This window comes from Tetrahymena thermophila (assembly GCF_000189635.1).
Source record: "Tetrahymena thermophila SB210 genomic scaffold scf_8254588, whole genome shotgun sequence".
Taxonomy (NCBI): domain Eukaryota; phylum Ciliophora; class Oligohymenophorea; order Hymenostomatida; family Tetrahymenidae; genus Tetrahymena; species Tetrahymena thermophila.
In genome coordinates this window covers 37,077-62,708 of record NW_002476359.1, presented here as the reverse complement: position 1 = coordinate 62,708, position 25,632 = coordinate 37,077, and the positions used below count along the sequence as shown (strand labels likewise).

The following is a 25,632-nucleotide window of genomic DNA, read 5'->3' as shown; positions in this document are numbered from 1 at the left end:
CATCAAAGTTTAAACATAAAAGAATTATTGTTTTATTTTTTAAACATAGATTATAGCAAAAAATATTTAATAAATTTGAATATAATCAAAACAAACTTTTATATTTCGTACATTTTTAATTTTTATTTTAAATAAAAAGCTTCAAAAATTTTGTGAATAGAAAATATTGAGATAAAATATTTTACATCAAATACAATAAAACTAAAATAATAAAAATTTTTATTTTTTAAAAGATTAATATTTTGATTTAACATTTTAATGTTTTTCCTTCAAATATTTTTTTTAAAATAAGATATTATATATGGATTATCAACCAATATATTGATATCAATTATGTCTAAATTTTATTTGGCCTAAAAATATGTATTACTCAAAGTATTATAGAAATTTCTCCATCCAAAAATTGCTACAAAAAATAGAAGTACAATTTAGATTGATATCAGCCAGATTTGCATATTATGGTTGTAGTCATAGTATATATTATATGTGTCTTCTTGAAAGTAATGCACTATCTTACTTAAGTACATTTGATAAATGAAAAACTAGTATTCACTGCTTATATTAGTTTGCATTTAATATTACATGAAACCCTTTGCAAATACCGTAAAGTTATTATTTGAAGAAAATTCATTATACTAATTTATCAATGACATAATTTATTTTACCATAACAACCAAACCCTATTAAAAAATCCCATTTAGACAACTAACACAATTATCATAATCAAAGCTAATTTCTCTAAAATAAACAGGATTAGTACCATTCAAAGTTTTGCAAATATCTGATTTAACTAAAGGTATCATTAAACTATCATAATAGCTCTGCATGTAACCATTATAATCTTCATATTTTTAGAAATTATCCATAACTCTATCAAGGTAAGACTAAGTTTTTGAAAGTTAAGATTTAATGGTATTTGAATAAAATGGGAGCTAAGGATATTTCCCTTTAGTAGCTATCAAAAGGTAAGTATGGGAATATTTTAAGCAAAAAAGGGAAGTTAAGTTATCAATCAAATAATCAAATGCATCTAGTTATTAAAATATAATAAAAATGAATTACCAATTTATTATTGTAAATTTTATGTGTAACTCGCAATAAATTTTGAATAAATTTGAATAAAACAATCTATTTCACATAATAATTAAATTTTTCTTTCTATTTCTCAATTTAAAAATTTAAAAATTAAAAAAAATAAATATACAAAAAATAATTTCTCTCTCTATTCTAATTTCAAGCAAAAGAAAATAAAGTTAAAAATTATTTTTAAAAATTTAGAAATATAATTTTATTTTTGAATTTAATTACTTAAAAAGTAGATGTTCATCTGATAGGTGTCTATGTTTTGTAAGCTAGAAACATAATTAGCTACAGGATAGAATAATGTAAAGCAGAAACAAATCACTATCCCTATTACTAATTTAAAGCTAAACTTTTTAATAGAGCTTGTAGAACTTATATTTTTCTTTTTCATATTTTCGAGAGGTTTTTTAAAAATAATTTAATTAGATGAAAAAAATAAATTATCTCTATCAACTGATATGTGTGAGTTTTGTATATTTTAAGGCTCAGAATTCTTTTATTTAAGTTAAGATTATGAAGGTTAATGACTTATATTCCTCGATCTATGTTTTTTTGATTCCATGTTTTCCACCATTTCTAGATATCTATTAATTTGCATCATCATTTACAAGATTTTATCAGGTGATATAGTTGCAAATAATTTCAAAATATCTTCTTTTTTCTTCATGTTAAACATATAAATAGGGATACTTAAACAAGAAAAAATTCCTGTGACAACTGAAATCACTATGAGCTGGCCAAAAATAAAACTTTTTATATTGTCAATTTTATCAAGCTAGTAATTTTGGTTGTTTTCATATATCTCATCAAGGGAGCTATTTATACTCATAAAGTTTTGCAAACCAACTTAAGTATTGTATTAATTAGTATCCAATAAACTTGCTACATAATATCCAATAGTTTGAAAAAAAGCTATCTTAAAAGTAAGATGAGAAGTATAATTTGTAATTTGTGTTGAGTTTGTTGTGCTTGCTATAGATAGCTCTGTACTGTAATTATTTATTTCTTAAAATACGTATATGTCATCAAGGTTACCTTAAATAAGTTATTAGGTTTGATTTTAATACCCTTAATACATGTAGGCGTTAGCTCCCAATATTAATTTTCCAAGCTTTTTAAAAATATTCTAGTCTTTTATTTAATAGAAATTAGATTTTAATCCTAAAATTAAAAAATTGTTCCCAAAAAAGATATTTATAAATCTCTTTAAGGAAAAAGTCCAGTTAATTTGCTCGAAGTTAATTTTTTAAATGTATTGAAAATTCAATTATAGCTCAAAAATTGTTATATTTAAGCAACAGATTATTATAATAGATAAAATACCAAGAATGTTTATTAATTTCAAACATTTTGAATCCCCTTTTTTTCTGATCGTGCTAAGTATTTAAATCCTTTATAATAAAAAAATTAAAAATTAAACAAATAAATAAATAGAAATATAAACAATTTTAGTTTAAAATAATTTACTTTGACTAAGATCTTTAGGATTTTGATGATTTTACACTGCCCTCATCTTTGAAATCATCAGCATTCCCATCATTCTATGGTGTTCTTATATTATTTGAATAGCCTTCTTACTTTTAGTTCCCACTTTTAATGTTACTTTTGATTTCCGAAGTTTTTCTATTTTTAATTGTTGAAGTATTTCTATTTCTTGTCATTTAATTTTTTATTTCATAATAATTAGTCGATTGTGTCGATTCTCTTTTTCTAGTAGTATATTTTTGATTAACTTCATCTTCAATAGTATTTAGTTGATTTTGATGAACATTTTTATCAATTTTGAATTGATTGTATTTGTTTTGCTCGTTTGACTGTATTAACATTTTTCTTTGAGAAGACTTAGGCGAAAAGTGCATTGAGTCTGAACTTAAAATATTTTAATTGTGATTACTTTCTTAGCTCAAAAGGTTTTGTGGAGAATTAATTTCTGAAGAAAAAACTTGATTCTATATATTATTTGTACTTAAATATTTTTAAGTTGCCAAAGTGCCTAAGCTTCCAATAGATTATACTTGTTGTTATTAATTCTAATAAGTAGAACTGTAAATTTTATTATTCGGATGCTAAAAATCAAATAAATTTGGCTTTCTACTTAATTGAATTAATTATTCATTTTTTATTAGATTGATCTATTTAATCTTAACCTTTCTTTTATCAAGCTCTGGAGAGCAAAGGGAATTTTACTCAGTTTCTTCCTAGATCTATCCTAAGGTATCTATAGGTTTTGAAAGGAGCTTATCTTCATTTATGGCAATTTTATTACTTGAGTCTATAAATATAAAATTATCTTCTGATTTTTAGTATTATTCAGTCTCGTTGTTGAATCTTTAAGTATTATCAAGTAAATTGGATCTCTCTTCACTTTCAATCTATGTATTTAAGTTTTATTAAATATCCTCACAGTCTGTTTTTTCTATAATAGAATTCAAATAATCATTTAGTTCACTCAAATTTTTTACTGAATCCTCGTTTGCATACTGATGCAACTAAATTTTGAAATTGCGAAGTGCATCTTTTTTTGAATTGATATCCAGAAGAGGTTTTATTTAACTTACTTGCAGCTGAGTAAGCTAAATTATTTCATTTTCAATTTAGTAGAAAGAGAATTTTATTAAATAGATCTTTCTTTTGCTTACCATTTAAATAAATTATTGATTGGCAGTACTCAAATCTAAAGTTGCTTCTTCAATATTTTAAGGTTAAAAAAGTAGAGTTTCATATTGCTATCCTTAAATTCCTTTTACTTGTAGCATTTTAAAAATAGGAATAATGCTAGAAATAAAAACTTATTTGGCTTCAGACTGAGAAAAATATTTATTCAGAATGTATCTATAAAATTTTTTATCTTAAATAGCTATTCTATTGTTCTCTTTTTTTAGACACATTAAGTACATATTATCACCCTTAATTTATTTTAGTAAACCGCAACAACCTAATTCATTATTATTCAGTATAAAAGTTTAAATTTTTAAATTATAAGCTATAGCCCATCCATCTCTGTCTTTTCCTAATAGAAGAGGATAATCCTTTACATTGTAATTTATCTGTTTTCTTAATATCATGCTTTTGTAAAGAATTTCATCATGTACCTACGCAATTTCGTTAGGCAATAAAAACTTAACGTTTTTCCCAATTGCTTCTTAATTTATTGTGACCAAAGGGACTATGTCTTTGAAATTTTTAGATACTTTTAAAATTTTACCTATTTCATTTAACAAAGATATATATATAGCAGCTGAATCATCAGAGTAGTTTAAAAGATAATTCTTCACACCAAACCTATTACTCTTTTGCATTTACATTAATTTTGTTAAGTCTTAATCAATAGTTAGACATTCTTCGAAACCTTCACACAAACTAATTAAATCTGAGCTCAAAGAGTGGATTTTTTATAATCTAATAAGTTCTCTTCGCAAATTCACTCTTTTATGAAGTAATATTTGTAATTATTTTTCTAAATCTTTTAAGTTAATATAATCCTTTCCAATATTCTGTAAAATATCATATTTCAAATTTAGACAGTCTTTCAGTTGTTTGTTACAATTTTCGATATCCTCATCGAAAAGGATGATATCAATTAATTTTTCATTTTACTCAATTTGAATTTTCATAGCGTCTAATTCAAACTCTGAACAGGCTAAATCAAAGAAATAATTTATCATAAGTATTTACTCTAGTGTATATTAATGAATGGAAGAATTCTACAGTCTCAATATTTCTCTAAAAGAAATATTTTCATTTTATATGCCATTGATAATAAACGCTAAATAGCTATAGTGGAAAAAGTTAAAACAGAGTTTGTTTTCCTTCAAAAAGCTGTGGTAACAATTTAATATATAATGCTGTAAATACTACTTACGATATTCTTCCCCAATTAACTCTTCTCTATTCAATAAAGAATTACCTATCTTATATTTTAGATTAAATAAAAATTAACGCTTTATTAGTATATGATGATGGAAAAAAATAAGAGTTTTTACTTTCCAGAATTTTAAGATTGGAAAATTGGATAGTAAAAATAGTAGAAAGCATAATTTAATTTGTGGATAAGATTGTTTATTTTTTAAATATCTTTTTGCGATTAAATTTGTTTATTTTTATCATAAAAAAAAATTAAAAGGTTGATTTGATTGATCAAAAATCAATCAATTTGATTTGAATTAATCTAATAAAAAATAAGAAAATACATTTTGAAAGCAAAAACAGGTAGGATAATCCTCACAATACTCATGATGTAAAGTAACTATCTATTCTAATATTATTGAGGTAGTAGATGTCATGTATGAGGCTAGAGAACAATCAATTTATTGATAAATAAATCTGAAATAAAAATCTATTTGCTCTAATTTTCTTTCTGATTTAATTTCTCCAGATTCCTTTAATATATTTTTCCCACTCTAAAAGTATGATAAAATATGTTTGAGCCTAAATTCATAAATCTTTTTGCCTGCAAAATAGCTAAGAGGAACACAACATAAAAATAAGAGTATAAAATCACTTCCGAAAGAAGTATTTTATCTTAGAATAAATATAAGAGAAATATACATGTTAGTAATTGTTAGACTAAATTCTATTTATTATAATTCTTAGGATTAAAAAGGATTTTAAAGCAAGTAGTGCACAGTCTTAATTAAATTATATGTAAATCCTAAGAATGGAAGAATTAAATAGAATCCAAAATAGAGTATACATAGCACCGATCCGCCAAGCAATTAAATGAAAATCTCACTCCTAGTCTTCCTTTTAGCAAGAAAATCTTTAGTTATGAATCTGAAATCAAAATCCAGTGATACTATTGATAATTCTATGTTGTTACATATTATATAAATAAATAAAAAAATATTAACTAACTTTAATTTATTTAAGGTTATAATTTGAGATTTTTAGGTTCTTTATATTTATTAATCTAAATTTATTATAAAGTTACTTATCAACATAATTTTTCTTAAAATACTAACGAAAAATTATGATTGAATAAATATTTACCATTCTATAATTTATTAAGTTATAAATTCTTAATTCATGCATATTAAAATGCAAATAATTGATTTTTTTATATGGAAAGAATTTTATTTTCTATTCAAAGATATAAATGAAATATTTACACACTATCAAAGTCAGAGCCATGTTCAAAAGGCTTAGAACAATATAGGTACGAAGCAGGCAAAGGCTTGAATAAATAGAAGGTAAATATACTATGTAAGGATATATTTTATAGCAAAAGCAGACTAATGAGAGCTTTTTAATTTTTTTTTTGTATGCATAAAAAGTAAAATTAGCAACTAAAATAAACAAAAGGAACATAGTTATAGCTAGGCATGTAAAAAAGACTGCTTATATTATTGAATCATTCCATTCCTACATTATAAATATATTAATATATTTGTTGCTAGTAGATTTATTTTTGTTTATGATATCTGAATATAACTAGTCATTAAAATTAAACTAAAGAATACAAAACTGCCTAAATATTAGTAAGAAAATGCTTAAATAGTATGATCTATCATATCCTTAAAGGAGTCTAAAGCTTTCTTCAGATATAAATTTTTTTATGATCACTTTTGTTTTTTCTTTCAAGTTTTATTCTCTTTAGTTTTGATACTTAACTGTCTTACTCATTTCTTTATTTACTTCTCAAAAAGATTATTTTTATTTTTCTTTTTTTTTCTTGATTTAAAAGTTTTGTGTAATTTGATTTTCTAATTTTGAGATGATTCTTTTGCATTTAAATTTTAGGATATCAAAAATACACTACCTAAATTCATTTTACCAGTAATTTGGATATCAGAAACTTATTGCGCATTAATTTTAGCAAACACAATATACAATATTATAGATATCTTTCGTGGAATCATAAGAAAAATTGTTTAAATTATAAATTAAAAAAAAAATTAACTGATGATTAAAACATTTTATAAAAATAGAATTTAATTCATAACTTTACATTTTAGATATAAAAATACTTAAAATTGATTATTTATGGTGTTTTTACATGAAATTTTATTTAAATAATTAATTGTTTATTTTTGATTTTTGGTTGTTTAATTTGTCCTTTCTTACTAAGTCGATAAAAGACAAAAGAATTAATTAAATTTTTTCATTTTTCACTTATTTTTTTTGAAATAAGATACCATATAAGGATTATCGAGAATAGTGTTGACTTCGATCAAATCTAAAAGTTATTTTGTTTTGTAATATGTTTTACTCAAGAAATTATAAAAGGATCTCCAAGCAAATGCCATCACAAAGAAAATTGTCAAAATTTAAAGTGAAACCAAAAAAATTTATAAATACAAAACGTAGTCATGATAATTACTATAAATATCTTAAAAGAAATTATGTAGGACATCACCAAGATCTAAAAAATCTAAAATAAATTTGTATTCCTTATCGATTGGCAGCTGCTATTAAAGTTAATAATTCATACTATTAAATAGAGTGACATTTTTTGTGTATGCAACTTCAAAATAAGTGTCCAACATATTTGTTATAGTTTTAATTGCAACCAAATATCCTTTCGAAAACACTCCTTAAGCACTTTATTTACATTAATCAAATGTGAGAGAAACATCTCTTAAATGATTCTAGCCAGTTTAAAAGACTACATTACAGACATCATCTTTGAAGAATGGATAAAAGAAATTATTGTAAGAGTCTTAGTTATATCCATTTTGTGTTTAAAAAATTTGATAATTGCTTACCATATCGTCTAAAAGTTGTTATGTGGTGCTGGTATAGGATTAGGCAACCTATATATAAGTATCTAGATATCCATCAGGAAAGAACATAGCCATATTTATTGCAAATGTGTATCCACATTTAATGGAATATTAGCTTATCAAGTTATCAATAAAATAATCAAAAGAATCTATTTATATTTTTTAAGAATAAATTAAGGTTAAATCTACAATTTAATTTCTAACAAATAATTTAGATACAGTGGCACTTATGTATATTGGGTTACTTGGGATTGAAAAAATTTTATCAACATAGAGAGAGGTTTTTAAAAGGTACCCAATATAAAGACAAAGGTACCAAAAATATTCAAATTATTTAAGTAAAAATAATTCATTTGGACTAAATAATTTAGCTTAAATTTGTTAGAGTGGTGCTCGCCCAAATATGACAAATTGTATTTTTGTTTTGCAAAAAATTTTTTTTATATAAAATATTTACTTAAGAATTTCAAGATGTTTGTGAAGTTATTGACTTGAGAAATCGTAATTATGTAATTACAAATTGGATAGAATATAGTCATAACCAAAAATATAATTAAGGCAGCAAAAAGCAGTAAATTTATTTTATGAATGCTATTTGTTGAGCTAATATTTTTCTTTTTCATATTATCTATTGGTTTTTTCAGTACTATTTAATTTGAAGAGAATTATTAAATTTATTTTACTGAAAACTTGAGGTTTGTATTGTTTTTTAAATATTTATCTATGTGATTTAAAGAGCTTAAAACTACATTTTTAGATTTTTAGTTAATTATATCCATTTGCTCTTACTTGTCAATATACTTACTTACTTTCATCATCATTAAGATAATTTTTTCAGCAGGTATAGTGGCAAATAGCTTCAATATTTCTTCTTTTTTATACATAGAATAAGTATAAATGGGGATAATCAGAATAAAGAATAGACCAGTGATTATGGAAATAATAATTAATTATATGGTAATTATCGTTTTACTAGTATCAACTTAATCAAAAAAATGTTATTTATTGTCATTATATATGCTATCAAGGGCTATATAAATATCATTATAGTTTATACCTAATTGCCCATAATTAAGATTATTTTGGTCTAACATAGAGGTCGTGTAATATATATTTTGTTAAAATTATGTTAATTTTTATGTTAAGATTGTAGGCATGTAGGTGATTTATGATTAATCCATAACATTAGCAAAAGAAATATTAATTTAATAGCTGTTCACTCTGCTAAAAACATAGATGTCTTGTAGATCTCCTTGTATAAGTTCATTTGTTGAATTTTTGTATTTCTAAAATATTAATTTGTTTTATTCCAACACATAATTCACGAAAGCTCCCATCTGTAATGGAGATTAAAACTGATACAATTTCACACCAATCCCATTCATAAGCCCTATATTTCCAAAAGCAAAAGAAATGTATCTCTTTATCTAGAAACACCAGGCTATCTTTTCAAAATTTAGCTTTTATTATTTTTGGTCATTATATTAAACGAAGAAGCTTGCCATATTTAACACACATATAACAAATATGCAAAAAATTCCCAAGTAATTTATAAAACGGACACTGTAAGAGTTATTTTTTGATCTAATAGTGCTGATTATTTATTATCTATTATTTATATATCAACAAATATTTATTAATTAATTGTAAAGATAAAATAAAATTTCTAAAAACCTTGCTGTAGATCGAGATGTCTTTCCTGTTTTTACACTTCCTTCTTTATCCTTTTCTTCGAACAGAGCCTTTTCATCTTATGTTTTCTTATCAACGTTCTTAGATGTATTACCTGAATGGGAATGAGATTAATTGTTGTTTTCGGACTTTTGAACATTTGTAAGATTATTTTAAATAGACAAATTTTTTGATTAATATTATAAATAATTTTTATTCATGCTTGTATTATACGAGATTGAATTTTAATTATTTTTAGTTCCTTGCTCTTCTTCAAATGAATTTTCAACAATAGGTGAGCTGATTTAATTTAAATCTACCTTGCTATTTAAAGTTTTGCTTACTTCAGGATTCTGGAGAAGTTTTCTATTTGAGGATAGAGGTGAAAAAAAGAGAGAGTCAGAGCTAAAAAGATGATGTGTCTCAACTGATAGTATTTAAGGAGTGCTATCTTAAGCATTTTGTCCAATTGATTTCAACTAATTTGTAAATGTAGCAAAGCTCTATGTTTCTAATCCTAATACCAACTATTCTGATAAATTATGTTACCTGCTTGTGCCTGAATCCATTTGTGTTAATTTTAAATTACCATCTTTTTGCTTATTATTTAGTGGTTCAATACAGTCGATAGAGATTCTATTTGGTTTTTTAAAATCTAATCCAGGTGTATTTTCTAAATTACAGTGTTCATTTGATGTTTCCATTATTTAGTTTAGAAAGGGTTTTGGTTTTGTTGATTAATTAACATCTATTTATTTTTCTTTTGTCTATTTTGGATATTCTTTAATAAGTGAGGACTCCTAAGTTGTTTAGTTCTATATAAATTAATTACTTTCTTCATTTTTATGCTCATTTTTAATGTTTTGCAAACTGATTATCTAACTTTGCTAGATATTTATATTTTAAGCTGTTTTAACTAGCTCCTAGGATTGATCCTAAATTAAATTTAGACTGTTAAAACTTTAAGCAATATTAGCTGTTAGTTTTTTTGGGTCCATATAATCATATATCTAAATTTTAAAGTTTTTTAATGCTTCTTTCTTATTATGTAAATCGTCTAAAGGTTTGAATGAAGAAATTTAAAATATGGTGAATGAAACATGAGGATTAACTAGTGTGTAGAAGCTAAATTTCATATTAAATAAGTTAGATTTAAATAATTAATTGATAATTTTTTCATCACAAATATCTCTCTCCTAAATAGTGTCTTGAATAGTATAAGGCTAAACAACTATTGTCTCATAAGTTTATCCTTATTAACCTTTTTCAATAATAGCCTAAAGCATTGGAATAATATTTTTAAGTCTCATGCCTTTAATTTATGAGCGAGAGAAATAACCTTAAAGCATTATTTAATAAATGGTTTAGTCCATTGTCATTACTTTAAAGTCATCTTTAGCCATTGAAGTTAAAATATACATACAACCATCTTTTATTTGCTTAATCCAGCCACAAGCTCCTAACTCAAAATTTCCTAGCATGCAAAGCTATATCTTGATGTGATATGGTATTGACCATCCTTGAGCATTTTTCCCAATAATAATAGGATAGTTCTTAACTGAGAAATTAAAGCTTTTTCTTTCTAAGCTACTCATAAGTATTTAATTATGTCCTTATGCTATCTCATCAGGTTACATAAAGCTTATATTCTTTCCAATAGCTTCTAAATTATTTTATACTAAAGGCACAACATCTTTGAAATTCTTGGATACCTTAAGTATTTTACCAATATCTGTCAGCAAAGTAATATAAATAGCAGCTGAGTTTTCAGTGTATAAAGGAATTTTGTTCTTATGAAAATAGCCTGATTTACGCTATTACTCATATTTTTTAGTGAAAATTGGTTCTATAATTAAACACTCCTCTAAGCCTTCACAAATATTTTACAAGATAGCACTGGAGCTATTTTTTTAGAATAGTTTATTTAGCTCATCAATCAAAAGTTATCGTTTTTATTATAAAGAAGAAGCCTATTACTCCAACATATGTAATTTAATGTAATCATGTCCTATTGTCTATAATAAATCGTATTTTAAATTCAAGCATTAGCGATATTCCTTGGAGCATTATTCTAAGCTCTCGTCATAGTCAATGACATCAATTATTTTTTCATGATTTGAATTTTGAATCATTTAAGCATCAATTTCGAATTCTTCACAAGCCAAATCATATAAATAATTGATTGCTTGCTTATGTCTGAGATTAACTTTGTTGTATTTGATTTAGCGCATTGTTAGTATTTCTTTGAAAGAAATCATTTAATTTTTTAAAGCATTAACACAAAAAGTGATATAACTGTAATAAAATCTATTAATTTCTAACTTATTATTCTTAATTTGATCTCTAAATGAATTCAAAATGTAGTAGTCTAAGTATTACTTGCGATACTCAATTCCAAAAATATCCTCTTTTGTGATATCATATCTTCCAATCTATATTTTTAATTTGTGGTTATTATTAAATAATGTGATGTAAATATAATTTGTAAGTATTTTATTAGATCTATCCCTCCACAGTAGATAGAAAAACTCAATTTTGGAATATCAGTAATTAAATAAAATTTAGATTAAATTAAAGTTGTGGCTATTTTTGAAAGTAATTGTAATTATATTATGAATCTATAGATTGAATTTTCTAATTTACATTTATTTTTTTTTAATTTACTTGCCAAAAATTAAATATTTAAATTAATTAAAAGAAATAGATTACATTTTTTGCACAGAAGCAGTTAGGGTACAATTTACATGTTTGGTGATGCTCTGTTATGATTTTTTCTAGAATAATAGTTAGAGGTGAGGAGACGTATTAAATTAAAGTACAATCTATGTTGTTGTTTATATATCTTAAATAAAAATCTAATGATTAGAGTTCTTTCTAAGTATTTGCAGTAATATATTATCCTTTAAAATTTTATAAAAATGAAACCAATCTAAACCTAAAGATATTTTTCCCAGCAAAATAAGAGAAAGGAATGCAGCATAAAATAATGAAAATATAATCAAAAAGAGAATTGTTGAATGACCCTAATATGAATATGAGGGAGATATACATATTTGTAGTAGTTAAGCAAAACTCGAATTCTTGAATTTTTTAATTTGAAAGTGGATGTTTTAGCAAATAATAAATGAGCTTAATAAAATTGAAAATAAGAGCTACATAAGGAAGCATATTGTATTATCCATACTTCAAAAAAAATAGACAAATAACTTTAAGTAAGACAAAAAATATTTCATGGTCATAGTATCTTCTAGATAAGAAATCTTTTGAAACAAATCTATAGTCAAAGTCATTCAAAGTGATAATGATTTCTATTTATATTAGAATAAAATTGTAAATTAGAAAATTCTCATTTAATTATCAAGCAGTATGTTATATATTAAATAAGTGTAACTAAGTACTTGTAAATTTATTAATGTTACTTATTAAAATTTATAAATAATAAATTAAAAAGTTATAATATTTTTAAGTTACTCACTCAAACTAAATTTAGTGTTAAGTAAATTTTATGTTAATCTATCCATTAAAAATAGTTAAAATCTGACTTTTATAAAAAGTTGTACATTTTTCTTGTATGTGTATTTGCTTTTTGTACAGAAAATTTTTCAATTTTTTTATGTAAAAATAACAGTGTGTAATTAAAAAAATATAGTTGAATGCTTACATATTATTAGAGTCATAATCATATTAATGATGGAAATCAAAGGTATGTTTCCTATCTAACAGAGACTAGAGTATATAGAACCAAGAAAAATTACTTGATAATACGCCTTAAAGAAGAATGATATGAATGATTATCCTTTAATCTTCTTTGACATAAACATAAAGAGTATAGAGATTATTAAGTAAATTATTAGCAAAATGTTAAGGCTAATACAAAAATAAAAAACTAAATCTATAGCACTGTCAGGCCACTCCTCAATAATCAAGATTTTAAAATACTAGTTATTATTTGCTGCTTTATTTAGAGTCTCTTGGTACAATTTTTTGTTGAAGTTAAAATTCATGATTTCAAATTGCTTGATGATTACTAAAATAACACTTAATAAGTAAGACCTATTATATTTATTAAGCAACCAGTAAAGCTCATAAGCAATGAATTCTTAAAATTTGTGTTTGATTTTTTACCCAAATAAAATATTTGACTACTATTTAAATTTCGTTTATTGCATCCCTATTGTTTTATTGTTAGTTCTTTCCTTCTTTTTGTTTCTGGTTGTATCTTATTATTAATTATTAAATATAAATAATATCTAAATTTATTTATCAGTAAAAAACAAATAATCAACCAATATTAATTTATAAAAAAATTCTTACTTTATTGATTCAAACAAAAATGAAAATCAGCTGTTTTTTAAATAATTCCTTATATTTTAAATAGAGCTTTGGATATTGGTTATCTCAATTAAAATATTAGCATATTGCATTCCTTGCTTTACATTTTATTATTCTTAAAAAAGTTTTTTTATAACAATACTTGAGTTAATTGGTCATCTTAATCATATTAACTATCTATCAGTTTGCTTTGTAGAATAAAAAGTAGCGATTTATATTGAGGTATTATTCATTAGAATGTAAGATATAGTAGCTATCTATTTTTGTTAGAGAAGAGTTATTTTTGTTGTTTGATTTTAATATTTTCCTCCAAAAAATTTTTTTTATTTAAATCAATAGAATCTATTTCTGAGTGAGTAACTCCATGAATTATTAATATTTAGAATTTTATATAAATATGCTTTCAAACTTAAAGAGCATTTTTTAATTAACATTACCAAAATCAGATATCAAAAATTTAAAAATACCCATGATATAAATTTTTGTAATGTTTTTTAATATTTATTTTTTTTTAACATTTTTTTTTTATGATTAATTATCATTTTTTTGGTTAGACTAAAATAATTGATTATCTGTTTAAAAATCCTCATCCATAGAGAAGTTAGAAGCAAATAAAATTAGCAAAAAATTTTGATATTTGTAAGTTAAAATTTATAATCACACAAATATTTATTATCAATTTAATCACTCTCTCTAAAATAAATATTTGGAATTTTATTGCGTGTCATGCAAATTAAAAATAGAAATTGATTAGAGATTTTACAGATAATTAAAAAACTGAGTTAGTTCGTTTGGTAAAATAAACGAAACGCAAAATATATTTTAAACTCATTTTCAAAAATATGCGAACAGCTTAGTAAACTTAAAAATAATAGTTTTATAAGAAATTAAATTAATAGCAAATACAAATTATCAATATTAAATACCTTTATATAAAACTGTTTATTTATAATATGACATAGATTAAGGATTTAAGTATATTATTTATAATGGAGATATATAGATTATATAAAAATGTAATTTAGTTAGCAATATTAATAACTAAAGTTATTTTTCTTAATTAACAAAAATACAAAAGTAGTGTAACTCAAATTAAATGAGCAAAAAGTTTTCAGTAAATAATTTAGTGTTTAATAAAACCAGTTATTGATTACAAAATTTTAAAAATGAAATTAAATTAATTAATTTATAATATGAGAATCAATAAAAAATTGAAAAAAATAAAATTAATTTAACTGTTTTATGGGTTAGTTAGTTAATTTCTAAAAAATGTAGTTTATAAAAATATAAATTTTTAATATGAAATAAATAATTCAGTAATTGCGTTTAAAATATGATAAAATATATGGATTTGCCAATAATATGTTAATATCAATTAGTCCTAGCAATTTTTTAGATTTATAAATATTTTTTCCTATTTATCTAAAAAAAAATATCCAACTGATCAATAGTGCTATAATTATTATAAATGATTATAAAGTTATTATAATCAAAGATAGCTTTAACCCAAATTCATATTGCTGTGTATAGACATCTTAGAAGAAGTAATGAATTACTTTACATATAAAAAGAGTGTACTAATACATGCTATATTCCTCTAATAAATTATTGCTCTTCTAAAAGTTTTCAATCACTTTTTTAAATACTTAGAAATCATTAGTTATGGCTCCCTCATAAAAGCTTTAAAATTACCCTATCAAATCTTTAAATGAAACAATCAATCCCTTTTAGAATATTCCTCCTTTTATTTACTTACACACTTCATATGAAATTTAAATATCTCTGAAGTGGTTTTAATTAGGGTCAAAAATTGTATCGCAAATGTTACTTTTAAATACTTTGCTTAAATAATTTTAATACTACTCTCTTTCATATCCATCGAAGCTTTCAAATTTTGAAAATGTTTCTATTAGTTTTTGAAATAATTATTTCTAAATATCATGAGTACTTTTTAGATTTTCTAACTCAGCAGATAGTTCTGCCTAAGGAGCTTTGCTGAAATATTGATAAGTAATTACATAACGCAGCTTGATAAATATTGTAATGTTATCAACAAAGAAATTAAATTCATCTTTTTATAAAATTATTTTTAGTAAATTTAAATATGAAATGAAAAAAAATTACTTAAAAAGTCTAGATTTTGTTAAAAGTAATCTATTTAACGCATTTATATTATATAATTTGAGACTGGATAAAACTAATTCAAAGCTAAGCAAGCTAATATTCCTAATATTAAATTTAAGCTAAACTTTGAAATAGTAGAAGTAGAGCTTATGCTTTTCTTTTTTAAGTTAAAAGTTTAAACCAAAATATTTTTTGATTAGATGATAGACTAGTTATTTTAAGGTTTCAGTTAAAGATCAGATATTTAATTTCTATGATACGATGAATATAGTTCAAGCTTCATATTTGACAATGTTCTTTCTTTTTTGACAAATTAAATTTAATATCTTTCCAAGTTTAGGCTTACTGCTTAAAGCATCTATTTTATTTATTCTTAAGTAAAAACTGCAAATAGCTTTAAGATATTTTCCTTTTTTTTCTAACTTTAGTAGTATATAGGTATCACAAGAATGCAAATAAATGCAGTTATTATTGAAATACAATATAATTGTATAGTCACTAATTACCTGCTTTAATCAATAAATGAATAAAAAATTTATGTGTTGCTATCATATACATTTTGTAGCTCGTTACTTAATGATAAATCATTAATTTTAGAAGCAAGAGCATTGTATTGAATTGGACTTGTGTCATACATAGCCAAATAAGAATAATATTGAAAAAAAAGAAGCTTAAACGTCAAAGGAGTACTCATTGCAGTTATTTAAGTTGGTTCAAGTGAGTTCGGTATAAAATGTTGGACCTAATACTCATTTGCTTTGGTAAATATATCGATATTTATGGCTTTTGTTTAAACCAACTCAACTGTTAAATTCTTATAAGATTCATATAAATACATATCTACAATTTTAATATACCCATAGGTTCTCTTCCCTTCTAACTCTGAATTAAAGGTATAATAGCCTGATATTAAACTATTTAGTAAGTCTCTATTACTTTATATCAAAGATGTAAATCTCTTTAGCTCAAAGCACCAAAATATCTATTCATAATTTTACTTCTATATGTAAAACTCCTCAGCTTGATATATAAATGCAATTATGTTAACTAGAGTAATTATTGCTATACAAACAATTCCAAATATGTTAATAATTTTTAGTTTTTTAGAATTAGTTTTAGACTTTATATTACTTAAAATGTAAGCCCTATTTTTTAAAAATAAATAATTATTTTTTTTATTAAATAAGTATAATATTATTACTTAACAGAAGACTTAGCTGATAAGGTGGTACTAACACTTACATCTTTTTCAATTTCTTCTTTTATGATATTTTAATTACTTCTAATTGCTGGTTGCTAGTTAGACGAAATAGGATCGCTCAAAGTTAAAGGATGGGAATATTTTTATTGGTCTATTTTTTACTGAGGGAAGAAATTTAAATTTCTTAACTTTTTTTTCTCTTAGATTTTAAAAGACAAATTTTCCTCTTCTTATGAATTTTCGAGAATAGGATGGCTTATATTTTTGCTAGTTAAAGCTTGTTTAGCCTACTCTTAGAATAAAATTGGTTTTCTACCTGAATTTATAGGTGAAGTAAATGATTCTATGCTTAAAATTTGCAAGCTCCTATGAGTGTCTACTGTATTTTAAGGATAGAGAACATTTTCTATTTGTTAATGATTCTACTAAGAGAATATCGATTGTTGAGAAGAAAAGCTGTTTAACCTTTGCTATGACTTATTTTTAACTTAAATGTTACTTCTCGAAGAATATTTTACACTTTATTGTTTATTCCTTGTTTCATAAGTTAAGGTCTGGTAAGATTTGCAATCTCGTATAGATTTCTAAGAAGGAAACTTACTATTAATAGAAGATAAATCTATATTAATTAATTCTTAATTTTAATCTTTAAATTAAGGTTGATCCTACATACTAAAAACTGCTTCCTCTATACTAATATTATGAGATGACTTAATTCCATTATTATTATCTAATAAATCTTAATTAATAGAAATTTAAGATTTGATGACTTCTTCGTAAGTAACTTTTAATTACTAAAAATCAACAAACTAAATTATCTAAGCTTTAAAATTTTTAATAGCTTCTCTTTTTTGACTGAAATTGTAGATGGGAGTTATCGAAGTTATTTAATACTGAATAAATTGTATAAATTAGTTATTTAAATTATAAAAGGTAAATTTTATTTTATATAAATTCATTTCTAATAAGTCTTGAATTAACTTTTCATCATAATAATCTCTTTATTTCATTGCATCATTGAAATCTTAAGGCTTTATTGCAAGGACTTCATAAAACTATCCCTGTATACCTTTTTCTAAAATTAAATTTATCAAAGGAATGATACTACTTAAATTGATTTTCTTAATATCTTGGAATAATACTATATCCTATAAGATAGTTTTAAAGAAGTTTTAATCTACTAAGAAAATTTTCAGATTGTTTTTTACAGAAGAACTCATTAAATATATATTGTTGTCAATTATTTACTTTAACCAACCACTTGCTCCTAACTCATCAAAACCAATCATACACATTTATATTTTAACATGATAAGGAATAGCCCATCCGTTTTGATCCTTAGCTAAAATCAAAGGGTAATCTTTGATTTCTTCACTTAGTGTTTTTTTATCTAAACAATTTTGCAATATATTTTAATGAACTAAAGCAATTTATTCTGGTTGCATAAAATTTATGTTTTTTCCTATTGCTTATTTGCTATCTTTAACTAAAGGAACTACTTAAGAAAAATTACTTGAGACTTTAATTATTTTTCCAATGTTAGTTTGCATAGAAATGTAAGCAACTGCAGCATCTTCTGAATAAAATGGAATACTTTTTTTAAATTTGCCTTTATTATTATTTTATTATTAGTAGAGAATTTAAAATGTTTTTTGAATAGAAAGGCATTCATCATAGCCTTCACAAATTATTTACAAGGGTTAATTATTTGGATTACATTTTTACAAAGCAAATAATTTTTCATAAAGCCTTTAACGGTCAAAAAATAGCTGATTAGCTTCCTTTTCAAATGATTGTAAATTAATAAAATCGACTCCAATAAGTTTGATTAATTCAAGCTTTTTAAGTAAACATTTGTAGTATTCGTGTTAAGACTATTCTAATACCTAATCAAATTCAATAATAGAAAAGAGGTTAATTTTATTTTGGTTATTTAGTTATTTATTTCGAAACTTTTGAATAGCCAAGTTTAAAAAGTATAGAATTCTTTATTTTTAAAGAAAGGTAGACTATTTATATTTTCTAGATTTTTAAATTAAAATCTCTCTGAAAGCAATTGATTGATTCTCAAGCCCATCTATAACAAATGCTATATAACCTGAATATATTTAATTATCAATCTATCTATTAGGTATACTATGTAAATAATTTTTATAAATTTATTAAATGTAATAAATAAGATATTGTCTTCTATAGTTATCATTTAAGAGATCGTTTTTTGTTATGTCTTCTTTATTCATCTTTTTATCAATAAAAGTATTTTAACATATATAATTTTAGTTAAATAATATATTTCATTTAAGAAATTCTAGGCTTTTAGCAAAATTCGAAAAAAATAAGATTTAATATTTGAAAGTAAAAATTTTATTTTTATATAATATTAAGGTCTATTTACATATTACTCACAAAAACAGTTAGGATACTGATTGCAACTTTAGTGATGCTCAATAATTATTTAACTTAAAAATACTGAGTCAAAAGAAGTGACATAGTGAGAAAGAGAGCAGTCTACATTCTAATATAAATACCTGAGATAAATATCTAAATGATTAATATCTAAACTATTTTATTAATTCCCTAAATTGTTTAATGATTTTTGTAGTTCAATTTTGGAAATGATCTGATTAACTCTTTAGCAATGCAATTATTTACCAAATTAAATACAAAAAGGAATAATACAAATTATTATTACATTTATATTCACTTCTGTGTGTAGATTTTATAACAATATTAAAGTGAGTGAAATGTACAAATTAATCGAAGTAAATATTATATCAATTTACTATATTTAGAGATGAGAATAAGGAATTTTCCATAAGTCATAGATTATTTTAATTAAATTATAAAAAAATCCACAATAAGGAGGAATTAGTTGATTAAAAAACCTAGATACAACGATAGATACAAGCTATAGAATCATTAAAATAAAATCACTATAAGAACTCTTTTTAGCAAGGAAATCATTTATTTCATACCTATGATCTAATTCACAGACAAAGATGATTAATTCTATTTTATTTTACAAAATTAAGCATTAAATTAAAGAAAATGAAAAGGAATAGCATAATCTTTAAAAAGTAAATTATTATTTTTAGATTTATCAAAAAATTATTTTTCTAATTTTAAAATAAAGGCAAACAAAAGATTCTATAAAATTTGATTTTACTGTTTAAGTCAAACCAATAATATTTTGTAAAAAAATTACATATTAGTATCATCCCAATTTTTGAAAAAAAAATTATAAATTTTATTACACAATAAGATAGTTATAGTTATGTTAAGCACTTGCAAGTATCCGAAATTTTAATATTTATCATTTAAACTAAATAAAAGTGACAGGAGAAATACTAAATAGCCATATGTTTTGAAGTAAAACGAGTAGAAATTAAAAATTTTGAGCTACTTAGAAAGCAGAAAAAAAGAAACAAAAACAATCAAAGAAAGAGCTAGAGCTATATTAAGACTCAATAATATATAAAATAGTAGATTTTACTCATCAAACCATTCTTCAATTATCAATAACTAGTAGAATTAATAGTTGCTTTTATAATCTAACATTTTACTTTCATAATAATCCTTGCTAAAATTGAATTGTAGCACATAAAAATGTTTAATAAGAAGAAGGAATATACTCAAATTGAAAGGCCTATCAAATTTTGTAAATATTTACAGTAGTTACTCTATAAAAAACTACTCTATTTTTTATCTAACACCAGAAAGTGAAATAGTTTTGTTGGAAAATTTATCTTTAATCATTTATTTATTATCGCTATTTTTTATTCAACTTATTATACTTATTTATTATTTACCAGTTTATTTGATCTCTAAGTAACTTTTTATTAAATTTAGATTTATTTTAAATACTTGCATTAACTAAAAATCAAAGAGAGTACTGACTATTGATTGACTTAGCTTTATTTGTGTTAACTAAAATTTTGAAAATTAAATACTGTCTATATATATAGATATTAATAATTCTATAGATGACTGGCAATTATTATTAGATCTTTATTCATGAATTTCAAATACTATGCAAATAATACTAAAATAAATGCTTACAATTTTATTTTAACAACTTACAAGCATCAAATAAATGATACATAAAAAATTCATTAAAAAAATATTTTTTTATTAATTTGATTGAGTTAGCATATTGAGAATTTTTTACATTTATTTTATTTATGAATTGAATTTTATTGAATACATATTTTAAAGTTAAATACTTTAATATCAATTCTGAAATGAGTTAAGAATTAACATAATTAAATTGTTTTTTTATCATTTAAAAAAAACAAATTTTTAAGTGGAGAACTTTTTAAAAATATTATTTTTTTATAAACCACAAAAAGATTTTTATTAAAATTACAATTGTTTTAAAGTATTATTACTTTGAATTTTCCTTAAAATAATTAAATAAAGAGTAAATTACAACATATTGACATTGCATAATTTAAAAGTTAATGACGTAATTAATCAGAAAAAAGAGCTTTATTTATTTGTATAAATTTATTTACAAGGTATTAAATAATTTTTAATCTTTATTATCAAAAATTTTATGAAAATAAAATGCTTTTTAATCTGCTTTGTGCTAAGATTAAATTATTTTAATTTTTGAAAAGAAGACATAATAAAAATCTTCATTTTATATTGTATCGTTCATTTTTAGATTAAATTATACTTTTACTCTTATCCCACTTTGATAATTTTATTTAGGCTAAAAAGCTTAATAAAATAGGGTATATAAAATTAATTAATTTGTTTTTAAAATTTATACCACTCATTTACTCCTCTTTGGCCAGAATCCAAACAAAACATACGTGGAAGAAAATCGTGAATTCGTAAAGAGATAGCATTTGATGTTAACTATTTGAATTAATTATAAAAATATTCATTTAAATTAATAAAAGCATTAATGATTAAAATGGGGGAAAAGGGAAAATTAATGAAAAAAACCATAAAAGTTTCATTGATTTGAGAGTAAGAAACTCTTTATGCAATTTATGTATGTGATAATAATTCACTATATAATCAAGTTTTAATGCAGATATAAATTGAAAACAACTTTATTTTTACTTATTAAAATTGATAAAAAAATTTAATATCAAAAATATATAATTTTAATTAAAACATCTAAATAAATAAATAATTATACATAAATACATAAAAAGCTGCGATTAAAAATGTTCATTTTCGACTTTTTCAAAAATATGTTAGGCTACTTAGGTCTTTACAAGAAAAATGGAAAAATATTATTTTTAGGTTTAGATAATGCTGGTAAGACTACTTTGTTAAGAAGATTGAAAGATGGTCGTCTCGTTTAGCACGATCCAACTCTTGGTTCCCACACCGAAGAATTAGTATTAGGAAACATCCGCTTTAAAGCCTTCGATTTAGGTGGTCATGAAGCTGTTAGAAAAACATGGAAAAATTATTTTGCTTCTATTGATGGCATTGTCTACTTAGTTGATAGCTCTGACCGTGCTCGTTTTGAAGAATCAAAAATTGAATTTAACAAAATCATTTAAACCAAAGAACTTGAAAAGGTTCCAATTGTAATTCTTGGTAATAAGATTGACATTTAAGGAGCTGCCTCTGAAGATGAACTTAGAATAAACTTTGGATTAGCAAATTCATCATAAATTGGTATAGAAAAGATTACCGAAATAGACGGCCGTCCCATTGAATTGTTTATGTGCTCTGTTTCTAAAAAGATTGGCTACGCTGATGGTTTCTAATGGCTTTCTAAATTCTTAAAATGAACAAGCAAGCAAGATAGCAAACAAATACCCATTGACCCCATACATACTTCAAATTAATAACAAATAAAAGAAAAAATAAATATATAAACACAAATTCATTTTTCTTTCAATTTATCAAAATGATAATTAATATAAAAATTTTATTGTTGTTCTATCTTACATTTTTGTATTAAATCACAAATAGCTAGTTAATTATAAATAAAGTAATAAATTCAACACTATAGCTTCCTTTTTTAATTATATTTATTTGTTGACAAAACAAAAAAATGTTATTTTATATATTAATTGATATTCAACTTTCATAAATAAAAGCTAATTGTACAAAAATTTATAATATTTTACCCAAAACCTATTATCCATTTTTATTTATAAATTAACTTCATAATTTCCAATAGGATTTGGTATTTGCTTTATTTTATGATTTTTAGTTAAACTTCAAATGATGTATTTTTAAATTAGAAAGCTCTATGCTATGTAAACAAATAATTTCAATTTTTTTTGAAGCTATAATATTTTATCTACTAAAAATCCACTAATTCACCAAGAAATATAATCTTATCACTTTTTTATTTATTGAGAGAAAGAAACTAAAATTATTTTTACAATTTAATTTCACAGAAATAAAAAAAATAATTAAAGAAAAAAATTTAAATTTATCTTTTTGGAATAAATTTTGTTTTTTAAAAAAAAGTAATCATTCATTCATTATTTACTGAAATTAAAGAGAAAGTAAAATTTAAATCAGACAATCAATTTATTTTGTTAAATTTGATATTATAAACATAAAAACCTTTAGCAAAACATTTTTCAGAATAATAGGAATGCAAAAGATAATAAAGCAAAGAATTAGAGCATGAATGAAGAAACCTTTTTAGGATCGACAAGAGATGAATTTTCTGCGATACACTTAAAGACAAGGCCTGCCTTTTTATCTTTTGAGATAGATGTGCTTAAATTACATGATTTAACACATGCTGTCATATGATTTTTGACTTATCCTTACATGTCATATCCAGTATAAACCTTGATAGTTGATTCGCATGCTTGAACACATTATTCAAATTTAGAATATGAGGCCAAGCAAGGTTAATCGCATGCAGAAGCAAATTTAGATTTACAACCAGTAGAATATCTGGCAAATTCACTGATAGTCTAAGAAGTAGTAGGTCTAGTTTAGACTCCTGCCATATTTGCATAGCAAGCGTTAAATTAGTCAAGTTATCTTTTAGCAAATGCAGATTATTAGTTATTTGCTAAAGCTTAGTTTTCACAATTCTATGAAGCAGTGGCAAGATATTTTCCATATCCTTAAAATCCAGCATCATAAAAACTAGACTTTTAATATAAACCAAGATCATAGCTGCTAGTAATGCATTAAGCATAACTATCTCTAGCCTTTTTGCAGCTTCCATTATCAGTAGTGGGTTGACTAGGAACTGTTGGATTAGTAGGATTAGTGGGATTAGTGGGATTAGAAGGTGTAGTTGTGTTTGTGGAGTTAGTTGGTGTAGTGGTATTATTCTTAACAGGAACTGTAGGATTAGTTGGAGTTGTATTATTAGTTGGTGCAGTGTTATTCTTAGGGGTGACTGGAGGATTATTTGGAGTTGTGGTATTAGTTGGGCTTGTAGTATTAGTTGGTGTGGTATTGTTCTTAGGAGCTACTGGAGTTGTAGTATTTGTAGGACTTGTAGTGTTTGTAGGAGTAGTTGTATTTGTTGAGTTTTTACATGGTGATGTAGAATTTGTGCAGTTGTTAGTAGAATTGACATTAACTTGCTAGAAACTAAAATTTTTGAAGTGCTCTTCAATACTTTCAGATGTATTCTTGTTGTTAACAAAAGTGTGTCCCTTTTACTTTCTCAATTTTGTTGTGTTTGTTGAGTTATTAGAAGGATAACACTAAGTTTTATTTTAATTAGGATTTGTTGTATTTGTTGGGTGAGTTTAATTTGTGTAAGTGTTGTTATAGGAGCTATGGGGATTAGTTGAATTGATGGGAGAAGTAGAATTTGTAAAATTGCCGCATGGTACTGTAGAATTAGTTGAAACTGTACCGTTAAAGGTATTGTTTGTGTGTACTTGCTAGAAACTTTATTGATTTTTTTTGTTAATATTTTATAATTTTTGCTTATTATCAACAAAAATGTAGTCCTTTTCTTTTCTAAGCTTGTTTGTAGCTCCATCACAGGTATTTTATACTTTTTAGAGACATTGATTTAAAATGGCTTCGTAGTTTTCTAGGGTGAGTACTTGGTCTTAAGTTGCTTAAGCAGAAACGATTGCTACAAAAGAAGCAGCTAATAGGGCTATTAAAAGATACTTTTACATCTAATTTATTGCTTTTGATTTTATTTTTTTATTTTAAATAAATATTGTTTAAATCAAAGACAAATAATTTATTTTTGAAATATTCTTAAAATACAAAGAGAGAGGGAGAGAAATAAATAAATAAAGAAAGAGAAAGAGAGAGTGTTATTTATTATTAAGAGGAAGTATCTTTTTTGAAATTTCCCTATTTTTTTTTAAACAATATGATGAATTTTGTGACAGTTGCATGCTTTTTAAAATTCGTCATTACTAGTTGTCATAAACTTGAATTTTGATCTAGTTTAAGATAGAAAATGATTATCTTAAATTACTGAAAAAAAATTAATTAATTTCTAAAAATTAGTGAGAAATGAAAAGTTTTTTATTGTGCATGAATCATTTACATAAAAAGTAAATTGAAATTTAATAC

General features: G+C 23.5%; 4 protein-coding genes across 4 annotated transcripts; 1 reads left to right on the top strand and 3 right to left on the bottom strand. All coding sequences in view use genetic code 6, as the record gives it.

The window, feature by feature from the left end:
- Window positions 1-370: 370 nt before the first annotated feature.
- TTHERM_00849350 (transmembrane protein, putative) lies at window positions 371-4,748 on the bottom strand (the record flags this gene model as incomplete). Its single annotated transcript, XM_001019237.2, has 4 exons — window positions 371-406; window positions 666-1,030; window positions 1,309-2,459; window positions 2,551-4,748. The coding sequence occupies 4 exons, from the start codon at window positions 4,746-4,748 to the stop codon at window positions 371-373; spliced, it is 3,750 nt and encodes a 1,249-aa protein (XP_001019237.2).
- Window positions 4,749-7,190: 2,442 nt separating this feature from the next.
- Window positions 7,191-19,373, bottom strand: TTHERM_00849340 (transmembrane protein, putative; the record flags this gene model as incomplete). Its single annotated transcript, XM_001019236.2, has 7 exons — window positions 7,191-7,954; window positions 8,263-9,413; window positions 9,480-11,908; window positions 13,602-13,695; window positions 15,501-15,879; window positions 15,933-17,077; window positions 17,134-19,373. The coding sequence occupies 7 exons, from the start codon at window positions 19,371-19,373 to the stop codon at window positions 7,191-7,193; spliced, it is 8,202 nt and encodes a 2,733-aa protein (XP_001019236.2).
- A 2,940-nt stretch (window positions 19,374-22,313) lies between these two features.
- On the top strand, window positions 22,314-22,892 carry TTHERM_00849320 (ADP-ribosylation factor(Arf)/Arf-like (Arl) small GTPase family protein; the record flags this gene model as incomplete). Its single annotated transcript, XM_001019234.3, has 1 exon — window positions 22,314-22,892. One exon carries the CDS (start codon window positions 22,314-22,316, stop codon window positions 22,890-22,892), a length of 579 nt encoding a protein of 192 aa, XP_001019234.1.
- An 807-nt stretch (window positions 22,893-23,699) lies between these two features.
- On the bottom strand, window positions 23,700-25,256 carry TTHERM_000849319 (hypothetical protein; the record flags this gene model as incomplete). The annotated part of the gene is made up of 1 exon (XM_012798423.1): window positions 23,700-25,256. Exon 1 carries the CDS (start codon window positions 25,221-25,223, stop codon window positions 23,700-23,702), a length of 1,524 nt encoding a protein of 507 aa, XP_012653877.1. The 5' UTR covers window positions 25,224-25,256.
- Window positions 25,257-25,632: the final 376 nt, after the last annotated feature.